At 45.8% G+C, this 15,010-nt stretch overlaps 1 protein-coding gene across 1 annotated transcript in view; it reads right to left on the reverse strand.

Moving 5' to 3' along the window:
* The window catches only part of MYH11 (myosin heavy chain 11), a 116,344-nt gene that overhangs the window by 86,213 nt on the left and 15,121 nt on the right, over positions 1 to 15,010 (reverse strand). The window contains exon 4 of the mRNA XM_006910906.3: positions 7,338 to 7,699. Coding sequence (XP_006910968.1) covers positions 7,338 to 7,682 — 345 coding nt within the window. The 5' untranslated portion in view covers positions 7,683 to 7,699. The remainder of the gene's footprint in view (positions 1 to 7,337; positions 7,700 to 15,010) is intronic.

The following is a 15,010-nucleotide window of genomic DNA, read 5'->3' on the forward strand; positions in this document are numbered from 1 at the left end:
GAGAAAAAAAAAAAAAAAAAAAGGTTGGAGTCAGGGAAGGGGAGACTTGTGCGGGTGAACTGCACGCAGTTTGGTGCTGCTGGTGCCTAAAGGAAAAATGATGGTGTGTGGAGCGGGGCAGGGGTGCCCTGCAGAGGTAAGTGGGAGGTCGGGGCAGGACCCACATCCAGCCAGATGGGTTGGTTCACTGTCTGCCCAGACCCCTCCGTCCAGCCAGCAAACACCAGCCACAAGTGCCCTGAGGGCAAGGAGGCCCCTCTTCCTCCTCTTCAGTCCCCACACAGGCCTTGGCATACAGTAGGTGCACACTGAAGTCTTGCCAACTGAATGCCTGAGGGGTAAGTGAGCTACAAAGCTTCCTGGAGCAGGGGCAGTGCTGCCATGTCTCCACGACTGGGGCCTTGCATTGGGCCAGCACACAGTAGGTACGCAGCACACGTTTGCTGAGAGGGTGGCACGTGTCCTGTTCGTCTGGGTCCTGGTCCCCAGCATGCGGCCCTCTGTAGAGCGAGTGCCAGTAAACGATGGATGGGTTGAACAAAGGTCAACCAAGCCCTAGGTCTCCTTCAGGTCTCAGCTCCACCTCTGCGCCTTCCGGGGCCATACCTACTGCTGCTGCCATGACCTTTTTAGGATGTGGGTATCATTTACAGCCCGAACTGCACCTCCCCAAGCCTTTGACTTGGAGACAGTAAAGGGCAGTGGTTAAGGATACAGAATTGAGTTCTGGGGATTGGATTTAAACTCTCATTCTGCTACTTCCTAGCTGTGTGGCTCTGGGCAAATCTCTTAACCTCTCTGAGCCTCCGCCTCTTCTGACGAATGGGAGGGGGTGAATGTGTGTAAAAGCAGCTCCTTCATAAGTTCGCTATAACTTACGAAGATGACACTTGTGAAGCATTTAGCACGATGCCTGGCATATACCAGGTGCTCAGTACATGACTACACATGCCGTGCTCCCTGTTTCATGATGATGAAAACCTTGCCGTCCTGTGCCATTCCCCCTACCCAGAACACTCCTCACCCCTCTGCCGTCCTAGAACCGTCACATGTGCCATTCCCCCTACCCAGAACACTCCTCACCCCAATCTTCCCAGAGCCATTTCCGTCTCCCTTTTCAGGGCTCAGCCTAAATGTCACCTTCTGGACTGTAAGCCACACACCGTCATATCTCCAGCATCCAGTACAGGGTCGGGCACTTGGCAAGACACTCAGTAAATATTTGCTGGAAGAACTGAATAAAAGAACAAAGGCAGGCACACGTGGCCCTCCCGACTGCCTCGCCAGCTTCTGAAGGAGAACCGTTGCTTTCCTCCTGTTTGCTAGGACGCCTCCTGGAGCTGTGCAAACAGCAAGCACTTAATCACACTTCCAAACAGATCTGAATCTCTGTTCAGTCAGCAAACCTTTCCAGGGTACAGGGCCCCAGAGCAAGGACCGGGCAGGCAGCAGCCCACCCACGCAGGGCAGCGGGGCTTCAGCGTCTGGAGGCTCCGACTCCGTGGCTCAACCTTGCTTAACGTCGCCCTCCCGGCCCACGTTGGCTATGCTTCTACCTCCCCGACCCCATGAGCCTTTCTCCAGCTGGTCAGTTTCAGAGATTTCAGCACCCCCAACCTCCTGTCCCAGCCAGCATCTCAGGGCCCTGTGCCACTAGCAGGTCCCAGCCACGGGCCCAGGGTTTCCCTCTTGTGACCGTATTAGGAAGCGACTCCAGCTTTTCCCTGACACTTTATATGGTCAGCTGTGGAGTCCTGAGCAGCCGTGGAGCCCAGAGCTGCTCCCACAGCTCTAGCAGAAACGAGGAACAGCGGGGGAAGATGGACGGACTCTGGCTTTAAGTCACACGGGCCTGAGTGGGACCTAGGCCCTGCCCTCATTACCTGTGTGACTTGCATTAAGTAGCCAAACCCCTGAGCCAACTCTCCCTTATCTAGAAAACGATGGATAACTCTACTTCATCCAGTTGTAACTCAATGTCACAGCTTTCTGAACATCTATCTACAGACACAGTCCACAAGAATGTATATTTGCTGCAGCCTTGATTTTAACAGCAAAGAGTAGAAACAACCTCAATGTCCATCAATGGAGGACCAGCTCAATAATTATGGCATGCTGCTGTTAAAATGAATACATATATACACACACACACGTTTACTTGTACCAATATACCTATATTTGCCTGTATATACAATATTGCTGGAAAGCTACATAAGAAACTGGTGACTACAGTTTCTCTAAGGAGGGGAGGTGGAAGGTGAGGAATGAGGATAAAAGGGAAAGTTCTAAATACTTTTATGTACTACTTTATTTAATATTTGCATGTAGTACCCATTTAAAAAATGTTTCAAGTCTGACCAGATAGTATGAACAGACACAGAAATAGCCACAAGACATGGTTAAGTGAAAAAAGCAAGCTACATGGGGACATCTGGGAGGGTTATATCTGTTACATGCGCCCATACCGGGCTCTCTAAAGAGGGGGTGACCTGGCCTTTGATGATGTTCATTTTAAAATATTCTCTTGTAGTCTTTGCATGGAGAGTCTTGTGTTATTGGGAAGGTTTTTAGAGGCAATAATGATTTGAAAGATCTAGACAGCTGGTTCACAGGGCTCCGCAAAGGGCAGCCTCCTGTTCCATCTTCTTCCCACCCTCCAGGACCCTCTGGCACCCAGTAGGTCTCTGCTCACAGCCTGCTCCCCGTGTCCTTAAGCAGACACTCCTTCCAGAGAAGGCTAAGTTCTCTGGGCCAGGTGTCCAAGAGGAAAACATCATCACTTGCTGGAGTTCGGAAGGAAGGCCTCTCCATACCCCCAGTCTTCCCAGAACAGTAAAATCAGAACTGAGAATATATCCTTTAGGGTTCGTGGGCGGGAAATTTGGGCTTGGAGGCCCAACGAACAGGAAGGCACTTCCCCCTTTGCTCTGGACCATGTTCCCAATCCCAGGGGCTCAGTGCAGGGTGGAAGGTCCAACTGTCTACAGGGACCAAGCAGGTAAGATGTGAGTGAAGGTGGTCAGGTGTGAGGGGAAACAAACAGGCACAGTGATTGATGGCCACCAACGCTCACCCCCAGGGCATGGGAGACGAGAGGGAATGGTAGGACTTGTGGAAAAACAATATACACAGCCCATCTCACAGAGACTTGTCACCTGGCAACCTGGGTCCAGGGTACTAGGGCCTCTGCTTTTTCAAGCAATGCCAGAAACAGAGATTTTCTTCGTTTCTTAATATATTGAATTAACTTTTATAAAAGCACCCACTTGGCCAACAGCTTGCAATCTCTAGCTTAGCACCCAGTACGTGCTCAAGAATTCACAAGAAAAGGTTAGATTCCTTCCTTCTGTGTGTTTAAAGCTTGCCCAACTCAAAGCCAAATGCCCCCATGGTACTGTGCCCACCTGCCCCAGTCCAGACTTATCACCTCCTGCTCCAAGCCTCCTGTTACCCTAGGTCCCTTTACCATCCTAAGTTGTCACTCCAGCCTGGAGGAAGGCAGAACTTGTCTTAATCCCGGCTCTGCCCACTTTCAGCAATGGACTAAGCATATCCGAGCCTCAGTGTCCTGGTCTCTAAAATGGGATAATAGCCTCTGTGTCATAGAGTTACTGGAAGGATTAAATAGGACAGCAGTTAAAAGCACAGGTCCTAGGGCCAGCCTGCCTGGGTTTAAGACCCACTTGTTCTCATCAGGTGATTTCTCTAAATCCTAGTCTCTTTACTGGCAAAAATGGGGCTGCTAATACCTCTCTCTTACATAACAGGAATAGTGGCAATAAAAATGTTAGTATAAACTCTTAACTAGCAAATTTTAAATGAATAGTAACTGCTATCATTGTCCTGCGGGCAATGAGGCTCCTTTGAGAGTCTAATGAAAGCTAAGACCCTCTCTGCCCAGTAAGAAATGCACATAGGCACACACTTTTCCTTAAATCTCAGGAGACTGACAAACTCCCCGGCGCCTATTCACAGGTGCTGAGTTTAGAGCTCATGTTTTAGGAAGGATACTTAAATACTGGTTGAGAGGGCAGAGCTTGTGTTAAATGTACAACACAGTACATTTTTAACTATCGGCACCGTGTTGTACAGAGGTCTCTCGAGCTTATTCATCTGGCATAACACATTTTATGGCCCTTGATTGCAACTCCCCATTCCCCTCTCTGCCAGTCCCTGGCAACACCATCCCACCTTCCGATTCTCTGAGTTTGCCTATTTTAGATGCCTCATGTAAGTGGGATCATGCAGCATGTGTCCTGTGTCTGACTTGTTTTACTCATCATCATGTCCTCATATGTTGTCACGTTTGGCAGGATTTCCTTTTTAAAGCTGTGTAATATTCCATTGTGTGGATATACCATCTTTTCTTTATCCAGTCATGATTTCAGAAGCTGTCATATTTGCATCTAGTTCATGCGTGTCTTATATTCCTCCCCTTAATAATAAAGCCTCAGAGCAAGGACTGGGCCTTGTTACTTGTCAGAGAGGTAAGGAGAGTGAAGAACACATGAACATGACAGTCGGACAAGTCAGAGTCTGATCCAGGTCCCTTCCCAGGCAAGTCGTGTCACCTCTCTGCCCCGGTCACTGCGTGTGCAGGGTAGGATATAAGTTCCGCTCTCACCAGTGTTGTAAGGGATGAAATGGGCTGGAGAGGACTTGGGACAATACCAGTACAGGCATCCTTCACTGAGCTCCTTCCACCTGAGACCATAGTCCCATCCCCTAGAGCCCAGTGCTACAGGGTCATGAAAAACTCCAGGCAGGCAGAACCCAGCCAGCAACAACATCCAAAAGAACAAGGGAACACTAGACCAGGAATTAGCACACCCACATGTGCTTATCTGTGGCGGGTCAGGCAAGTCACTGGACATAGCTAAGCCCAGAACCTGCATCTCTAAGACGAGTCAGGACTTTCTGTCTCCTCTAGACTCTTCTGGATCCAAGAGGACAAGATATCCGACAGGATGTTCTCAAAGGCACATCCTTTGAGGTAAGCCTTGCAGAACAGAGGAGGAAGTCCAGCAAGCCCAGCTGTCTGAGCATCATCCGCCACCCGCTTGTAAACACGGGCCATGCCTTCTGCCCTTATACGCTGGCACAGTGACTTGCTCTGCCCCCCATTTTACTTCTTTATCTCTTCGTCATGGACCACAGTTTCTATTTAAGTGACTAAATGGACCAGAAAGGATCGAGACAGGAGTAGGCGCGTGGTCACAAGGGTGAAAGGCTTTTCAACTAATCTGTCTGAAGAAGCATGGCAGGAATTTGAAGCTTTGATGCATTTTTAATCTGCTATCAGAAGACATTTTGAGTCCCAGGAACTTCATAAGCCCCTCATTTTTTGATTTCTATTTTGGCCTCAAAGACATGTCAGAAGACCGCAGGTGAGATTCATACAGCGGCCCATCCTCGACCTCCCTTGATGGAGAGGACACGTCTTAGAATGACAACCTGGTCCCAAAAGGAACCCAATTTTCTCTCTAGCTCCTTGCAGGCTAGTGTCCTTAGATATGACAGCCGCAGGTTGATAATATCTCCATTTGAGGGGTGCCTTGGACCAAAGGGACTATCCCTGAAGGAAGCAAAGATGGCGTTAGCACTCTGAGCCTCAGCTTGCTCACCTGTACAATGGGACAAGCATACCTATTCAGTGGCTGTTGTATTAAGTGAGAGAAAGCATGGCCAAGTAGAGAACCTGGCTTCGAGGAGGCATTTATGGAATTATGAGTTGCTTCCTTGTTTTCCCTTGGCTCTTAAAAAAAGCCACTGAAGCCCCTTCCGAACTACCCATTAGAAGAATGAAAAATCGAAGATGGCATATCCACAGGATAGATTACATCGTTCTTAAAAGAGTATTCTGGGGTGGGGGACGGTTGGGACTGAGATGTGGGGATGCTAAGCACTGACTTGTATATGGAAAAGAGCGCAGGTCGCTGACCTGCGTGCGCTGGCTTTTAAATATGCAAACACAGACCATTCTCACCAAGAGACACCAACAACGCACCTACATCTTATCAGCTGTTATCGCTGGGGGAGGACCGATTTTGTGTTTGCTATGCTTTTCTAAATTTTCCAAGTCTTCTGTAAGGATTGTGTCTTATTTTCCTAATTAGGAAAAAAAATCTGCAGGACAGTTTTAGAGATGACAAAGGGCTTTCTGTAGTTTTCACATGGCAAAACGTACAGGGAAGGACCACAGGGCATAACGAAAGAAGTGCCTGTTTCCACAAGTCTGCGAAAAAGCCATGAACATCCGACTAGTAATAACAAACCTGACCATAACAACAACAAAACCAACCATAACACCTAGCATTTTGAGCACTTACAACGTGCCAGGAGGCATGTCAACTACTTTATTTTTAGAGTAACCACTCTGTGAAGCTGGTGCTGGGCTTGTGTCCACTTAACGGAGAAGGAAAAGGAATTTCAGAGAAATTAGGTAACTTGTCCAAGGGGTCGGCATGTCTTTTCTGAGAGGCAAGACAAAGGCTGGGCTGGGGGACTCCCGGCCCCCCAGCCTGGCACCACCAGGTTACCACGTCCCTCTATACCCTGGAGAGTTGGTCCAACCCCACAAAGAATCTGTGCCTCCCCCAGTCACAGCCTCCCATCATCTAGTCCAGGTTGTCCACCAGAACTTTCCATGATGATGGAAATGTTCTACACCTGTGCTGTCTCATACAGCAGTGTGGCTGTTGGGCACTTGACATATGGCCAGTGCAACTGAAGAAATGAATTTTTAAGTATTGATTTTTAGTTAATGTACATCTAAATTATTAGCCAGTGGCTGCCATATAGGACAGTGAGGCTCTAGTCCACTCTGATCTGTGCAGTTGACCCAAGGAAGTCCAGGTCCAACCGGTCCATTCCCATTCATGACAGGGATGGCCTCACAAAACCAGATCGTCATGTCTCCCGGCTGGCTGCCAGGATGGACCAGCCTTCCGAAGGAGGTTATGAGCTCTTTATTTCCAAGATGGAGAAAGAGTAGGGGACTACTTCACTGAAATCTACTGAGTATTTACCACGTGCCTTGGCGCTTAGCATATGTGATCACATAGAATCTTTGCACCTCCTTCACGTGGGGACGGTGCTTATTCCCATTTCACGGATAGGAACACTGAGTCTTCAGGAGGTGAGATAACCCGTTCAATGCCGCAGAACTAGGAAGGGCAGGACTGAGATGAGAACCCAGGTCTGAACGATTCCATTTTTACCATGTAGCCGCCCTCAGTGAGACCTTCAGCATCCCAACCTGCGCCCTGGACACCTCTCTCTTCCCTTAGGGATGCAGGAGGCCAGGAAGGAGGGACCGGCCACCCCACAATACTCACGTAGATGAGTCCCGAGAAGTATCTCTCCCTCAGGTTGTGCAGCACTGAGGCTTCGTTGAGGCACGTCAGCTCGGCCATGTCCTCCACCTTGGAGAACTTGGGCGGGTTCATCTTCTGGATGTCATCTTTGCCGACCGTCACCTTCTTGCCATTCTCCACCAGCTCCACGATCACCTCATCCCCCTTCTCCTCCTTGATGCTGGCCGCCTCGAAGCCCTGCTTCTCCGAGGGGATCCAGACCAGCTTCTTGGCGGCCCAGTCGGCCTGGGCCACTGGGCTGTTGATGAAGTTTTTGTCCACAAAGAGGAATTTCTCATCTTCGCTAAGCTGGCCCTTCTGTGCCATGGTGCCTGGTTGGTCCCCTGTGGAATAAGGCGACAGGGTCAGAATCGGGCCAGAACCGAGAGCTGAAGGCAGATGAAGCTCTCGCCTCACCGCGATTGGGAAGGCAGTCTACAGAGACGTTCCACAAAGGACACGGGTGTCCCCTGCAGTACTGTCTATGTCGTGAAAGAATGGAAGTAACCCAGAGGCCCTTCAGGAAAGGATCTGCATCACTGCCTATTGTCCATCAACATGGCGTTGCACGTGTAACACAATGAAGTACTACCCAGGGGTTAAGAAGCGAGAAGTACATCTATGTGTTGACATAGAAGGATATCAAAGTCTTACTGTTCACTGAAAAAATAAAAGGGCCGTTAAACTAGAGTTCCCATATGATCTAACAATTCTATTCCTAGGTATCTATGCAAGAGAAATGAAAACATACAGCCACGCTAAAACTTGAATGAGAAGGTTCATAGAAGCACTATCTGCGATAGCCAAAAGTGTACAAAATCCCAAATGTTCATCAACAGATGAATGGATAAAATGCGATATATCCATGCAATGGAATAGTACTCAGCCATAAAAAGGAATGACGTGCTCACATATATGGGAACATGGATGACTCTGAAAATGTTATTCTAAGTGAAAAAAATCCAGTCACAAAGGGCCACACATTGTATGATTCCATTTACATAAAGTGTCCCAGAATAGGCAAATCCACAGAGACAGAAAGTAGATTAGTGGTTGCCTACAGCTGGGAGAGAACTAGAGGGTGACACCTAAGGAGTGCAGTTTCTTTTCTGGGGTAATGAAAATGTTCTAGAATTTACTGTAGCAATGGATGTATAACTCCAGGAATATGCTAAAAGCCATTGAACCGTACGATTTAAGTGGGAGAATTGTGTGGTACGTGAATTACCTCTCAATAAAGCTTTCTAGAAAATGAAATAAAAGGGGAAATTGTAAAACAGTAGATATAATATTGCATTTTATTTAAAATATTTAGAATCATATAGGCAAAATAACTGGAGAACTATGCACTTATTGAGTACACTAATAAAGTGATTTTTACTTTCTATTATTGTTTTCCAATTTTTCAATTGTGGTAAAATACACGTAACGTAAAATTTAGTATCTTAACCATTTTTAAGTGTACAGTTCAGTGGCATTAAGTACATTCACACTGCTGTGTAACCATCACCACCATCCATCTCTGGAACTCTTCATCTTGCAAAATGAAAACTCTGCACCCATTAAACACTAACTCCCCGTCTCCCCTCTCCCCAGGCCCTGGCAACCACCACCCTTCTTTCTGTCTCTATAATGTGACTACTCTAAGTACCACGTAAAAGTAGAATTATACAGTATTTGTCTTCTTGAGAGTGGCTATTTCACTCAGTATAATGTCTCCAAGGTTCATCCATGTTTGTCACATGGGTGGCATGTTGTATGGATTGACTACACCTTATCCATCTGGAAGTATCTATTTATCACTGATGGACACGGGTCACTTCTACATTGTAGGTATTGTGACTAACGCTACTCTGAACACAGGTGTACTCTCCATTATGTATTTTTATATTTGTATTTTTTATAATTTTTTGTTAAATTTATGAAAATAGATATTTTTTACAAAGACCTTCAAATAGCCAATATGCATAAGAAAAAGATGTCCAATCTCACTGGTAAGTGAAGAAAAGCAAGTTAAAGCAATGAGGTATTGACCTCTACCTATCAGCATGGCTAAAATGGAAACCATTGATAATACCCAACGTTGTCAAGCGCGTAGGGGCCAGGCCTCTGCACCCACCACTCTAAGGATGGAAGAGCCTAAAAAATCTATGCAGAGCCCTCGACCTGCAATTGCATTTCTAGAAATTTAGCCAAGGAAACAGACAAGGGTAACAGAGGTACAGGAATGTGCACCACACTGCTGTTTGGAACTGCCAAACCTGCAAGCAATCTCAGTGGCCTTGAGTAATAAGCACCTTGTGAAGCTGTAGAACACTCAGTCAACGGAATGCTATAATTCCACGAGAATTCAAGTTGTGGACTTTTATTTATGTCCCACAAAGACTTTTTTCCCCCCTTTCATTTAAACATATTTATTAAAGTGTCATTTACATGCCATAAAATTCTCATTGTAAATGTACAACTCAATGACTTTTAGTAAATTGACAGATTGTGCATCATCATCCTGATAAATTCCAGAACATTCTCCTCACCCCAAAAGGTGTTCCTTCATGCCGATCTGTAGTCCCTGTTCCCACCCCCAACCCCTGGCAACCACTAACCTACTCTCTGTCTCCACTGATTCACCTTTTCTGGAGATTTTAGATCAACAGATCATACAATAGGTGACTTTTGGCCAAAAATACTTAGGATATATTTCTAAGTTGGAAATATGTTTAAATGGAATACTCAGGGATAAAAAGAAACAAACTACACAATAAAAAGGACAAATCTAAAAAGCATATGATATGCTCAGTGAAAGAGGCCAGACCCCAAAGACTACATGCTCTATTATTCCACTGATACAGAAATCTAGGAAAGGCACAACTATGGGGACACAAAGTAGACCAGAAGTTGCCAGGGGTGAGCAAGGAAACTTGACTGTCCAAGAGTCACAAAGGAACTTTTAGGGAGATAAAATGTTCTATATCTTGATTATGATGGTGATTACATGACCATATACACTTGTCAAAACTCATTGGGCTAAAGACTTAAAATCAGTGAACTTTTTAAAAAATTAGTGAGTTTTACTGTACATAGATTATCCCTCAATAAAGCTAATTGCTGATTAAAAGATTTATAATGGAACCTTTCTGGTAAGTTTATATGTATGTGTATACATATTTAAAAGTTTGGAAAATTACATACTAAAATATTAAACTACGATTGTATCTGGTCAAATGTGGGGCAGTTTGAACATCAGTAAGAAAGTATAAGTTGAAAGATGAATATGTTTAAATCCATGAGCTTATAATAATTTTAAAAAATGCACTGGCATCCTTGTAAGATGCTGGGGAACCAACCCATTATTTTAAAAACTGGTTTAAAAAAAAAAATGAGGGGAGAGGGGTGGACCAAAACACTGATTCTGTCTTTTCTATACAAATTGTCCCTCAGGATGAATAAATAACTGCCAAAGAAAAGTCTATCATATGAAATGTCAAGTCATTAAATGTCCTCTCAACACGAGGAGGCCATTTGTGATGGCTTCTTCATCTTATTTTCTAGAAGTGTCCACAAGGTGGGTGCTGAGGCAACAGGCTCTTTATAGGACTGTCCAGTGACCCGTTCCAGACCCTCTGACCATATCTGCAGGAACTGCCCTGCCCTGGTGACACTTGCTCTCACCCAGCTCCTCCATCCTGTCCCTTCTCTCCTCTGCTACCCCCTTTTGCTATGCGCCAAAGAACTAAGGTGCAGGCTGAGTTAGGATGTACAGTCACCAGGACACACTGTGTGGTTGATGCCCCTACATCCACAGAAGAATATTCACAGTTCCTTTGAATTAACCAAGGTAACCTCCATGCTTGGGCACCAGAGATAAAGTAACCAACCCCCATATCCCAAGAATTGGTCCTGGAGCTGGGCAGTCAGTCCTGAAATGCAGACTTTGCAAGGCAAAATCAGAGAGGCAGATGTGCCAGTACTTACTTTTCTCTTTCAGGGCTGAAAAACAATGAAAAAAAAAAAAAAAAGGGCAGATGTGCTAGTACTTACTTTTCTCTTTCAGGGCTGAAAAATAATGAAAAAAAAAAACAAAAACAAAAACAGAAACTGATTTGTTCGGAGGGGATGGTTATTTATCCTGGGAGACCTGATCTAGTAGCTCATTTTAAAAAAGATGGAGGAAGGAACAAATCATTCCATAAATCTGAATGATCACTTCTATTATTCAAAAAAGTGACAAGGAGTTGTCCTAGGTTAACAATCGCATTTCCTGCATTTTAAAATTGTTATGAATTTTCTCTTGGGATTTAATAATCAATCCCAACAGCACCCTCCTCTCGCCCCACTTTCACTGTTATTAAAAAGCACTCCCTTCTACTTGGAGGAATTCTGGCTAATAAATGTCGAAGAAACGATAAAACCAGAATGTAGCAATTTTGTAACCCCTAACAAAATCATCGATCTTAGCAATGACTATCAGTAGTTGCAAAAACCATTAGATCAATGGTCCATTTCTTTATGCAACAGCTTTACACCTGGAGGACTGTGAAAACACAGAGGGCTGAGCCCATCGCCAGAGCTTCTGAGTCAGTAGGTCTGGGATGAGCTTAAGGATTTGAACTTCTAACAAGTTCCCAGGTGTGGCTGAGGATGCTGGTCTGGGGTCCACACTTTCAGACCCACTGAGTTTGATAAAAAGCAGACGGAGAACTTTATAATGGGGAGACCAGGTTGTCACTACCTAAACCTAATAATGAATTCTTAACATCATACAAAGAAAGAGTGGATTAGACATCGTTTCTGCAGATGGGATGCTGTAAGAAGTGCCACCACCACCAATGAAATATTCTTACAAAAAGGAAAAGCGGGTAGGGGACCAAAGCAGACTGAAGCCTCTGGATCTAACACTTATTTAGAGAGAATGCAGGGCACAGGGAATACTCTAAACAATGTCACGGGCACGCAACAAAGTCCACAAGATGGGAAAGCGTAAGACAAATGACTTAGTTTCTTTAAGCCAGATAAAGTACGAGAAAAAGAGCAGGGGAACCTATAGATTAGAAAAGACTTTAAGACACCTAAGAGAAATGGGGGAAGGTGACGATGAAATGAGATTAGCCTCAAGTGTTGATAATGATCGAAGTTGAGTGACAGTTATCTGGGGCGGCAGGGGGCGGGGGGTGTCATACCATTCTCTCTACTTTTGCATATGTTTGAAATTTTTCATCATGAAAAAGCCAAACAAGTACAATAAAAGATAAACACAGATATAGGCAGGTAAAGAGTTCCCATCTCATCCCAACATACATATACACATACAGGGCAAATCACGAATCAAGGTACACTTTAGATTTTCCGGTCAAGATGGTGGAGCAGGTAAACACTGTGTTTCCCTCCTCCCAGACCACATCAAAATTACAACTAAACTACAGAACAACCATCACTGAAAACTGCCTGAAGTCTAGCGGAACAGAAGTCCTACCACTGAGGACAACAGCAGACCACCTTGAGGCTGGTAGGAGGGGCAGAGATGCGAAAGGGGCTGGTCCCACACCCGCATGTAGCAGTTGAGAATCAGCAGAAGTACCTTGGCTGCAGGGGTCCCCCCGGAGGAGCAAGTGGTCCCAGCCGACACCAGGCTCCCCAGAGAAGTCCTCACAACGCCCGGATGTGAAATGCAGCAGGGACTGTGACTGAGTGAGACGGGGGTGGGTGGCGAGGGGTTGCGGGTCTTCCTCTGGGCGGTGGTGCTGGAGAAGTGGCTCAAAGGGCGCCAAGGACATGTGGGGAGGAACCAAATTGTCGGGCTTCAGGGTAGGAGCTCGAGAGGCAGCTTTATCCCAGACAGAAGTGCTGGCAGAGGCCACTGTTCCTTTGTTCAGTCCTCCGCTCATCCAGTGTGCAGACGCAGGTGGCCGCCATGTCTGAGTTTCCATCAGCCTGGCTATCACTGGTCACACTCCTGGCCTCCTGCCTTCCCTTGGGCCCACCCCTCCCAACCTGCAGGCCCACCCAAGCCGCTTCTAGTGGCTTTTTCATACAAATGGCCTGTCTGGGCTCATGTTGTGGACTTTCCTAAAATCTCTCAAAGGTTCACAAAACCCAAACAAGCAACATCTGGCCTCAGCATGCCCCATACCTCTTGCTGAGCAGCCCCAAGCCCAGCACTAGTGGCAGCTGGCCTGTTTGTGGCTTGGCCTCTCATCTCAAGATACTTCCAAGCCCAGGATGAGTGGTGGCGGGCATTTGTGGATTGCTTAGTGGTTCTTTCCGGGTGGCTCCATGCTGTGGCTAAACTTAGCCTGCAGCAGAGTCCATCTCAGGAGGCCCTGGAGCCAGCACACCTGGTGGCTGGCTTCGGACTGAGCTAGAACACCTCCTGGGACCACATCCAAGGAAGAGACTGGGCAGGGAGTCCTCACAATCAGCCTGAGGGTCAGTCCTTCCACTGATGTTCAAACAGCAACCAAGGCTCAACTACAACAGTAAGGTGCACACAACCTACACAGGGACACACCTGGAGCACCCAGCTCAGGTAACCAGGGAGACTGCACCCCTGGGCTCCATAGGATAGCTACTAAATAAAGCCACTCTAGTAAAGCTGGAAGACCTAGCCACACTAATACATAGAAACAAATACAGGGAGGCAGCCAAAATGGGGAGACAAAGATACATGTACCAAGTGAAAGAACAGAACAAAGCTCCAGAAAAAGAATTGAACAAAACGGAGATAAGCAATCTACCCAATGCGGCTTTCCGAACACTGGTCAGAAAGACTCTCAATGAACTTAGGGGACTAACAGATGAACTCAGTGAGAACTTTAACAAGGAGAGAGGAAACATAAAAAAGAACCAGTCAGAGATGAAGAATACAATAACCGAAATGAAGACGACCTTAGGAGAAACCAACAGTAGATTAAATGAAGCAGAGGATCGAATAAGCAATTTAGAAGATAAAGCAGCAGAAAACACCCAATCGGAACAGCAACAAGAAAAAAGCTCCCAAATGAGGCTAGTTTAAGGGGCTTCTGGGCAACATCAAGTGTACCAGCATTCACATCTTAGGGATACCAGAAGTAGGAGAGAGCAAAGAATTGAAAAACTATTCGAAGAAATAATGACAGAAAACGTCCCTAACCTGATGAAGGAAATAGACATCAAAGCCCAGGAAACAGTGAGAGTCCCAAATAAGATGAACCCAAAGAGGCCCACACCAAGACACATCATAACTAAAATGCCAAAGGTTAAAGACAAAGAATCTTAAAAGCAGCCAGAGAAAAGCAGGTAGTTCCCTACAAGGGAGCTCTCATAGACTGTCAGCTGATTTCTCCAAAGAAACTTTGCCGGCCAGAAGGGAATGGCATGAAATATTCGAAGTGATGAAAAGTAAAGACCTATAAATAAGATTACCCAGCAAAGCTATCATTTAGAATTGAAAGACAGATAGTTTCCCAGAGAAGAAAAAGCCAACGGAGTTCATCACGAGCCAGTATTACAGGAAATGTTGGAGGGACTTAAGAAAAAAGATAAAAAAATATGAATAAAATGGCAATAACTACATACCTAGCAACAATTATTTTAGATGTAAATGGATTAAATACTCCAATCAAAAGACATAGGATGGCTGAAAAAAAATAAGAAAACAAGACTCTTACATATGCTGCCTA

The sequence above is a fragment of the Pteropus alecto genome, unplaced genomic scaffold, assembly GCF_000325575.1.
Source record: "Pteropus alecto unplaced genomic scaffold, ASM32557v1 scaffold34, whole genome shotgun sequence".
Taxonomy (NCBI): domain Eukaryota; kingdom Metazoa; phylum Chordata; class Mammalia; order Chiroptera; family Pteropodidae; genus Pteropus; species Pteropus alecto.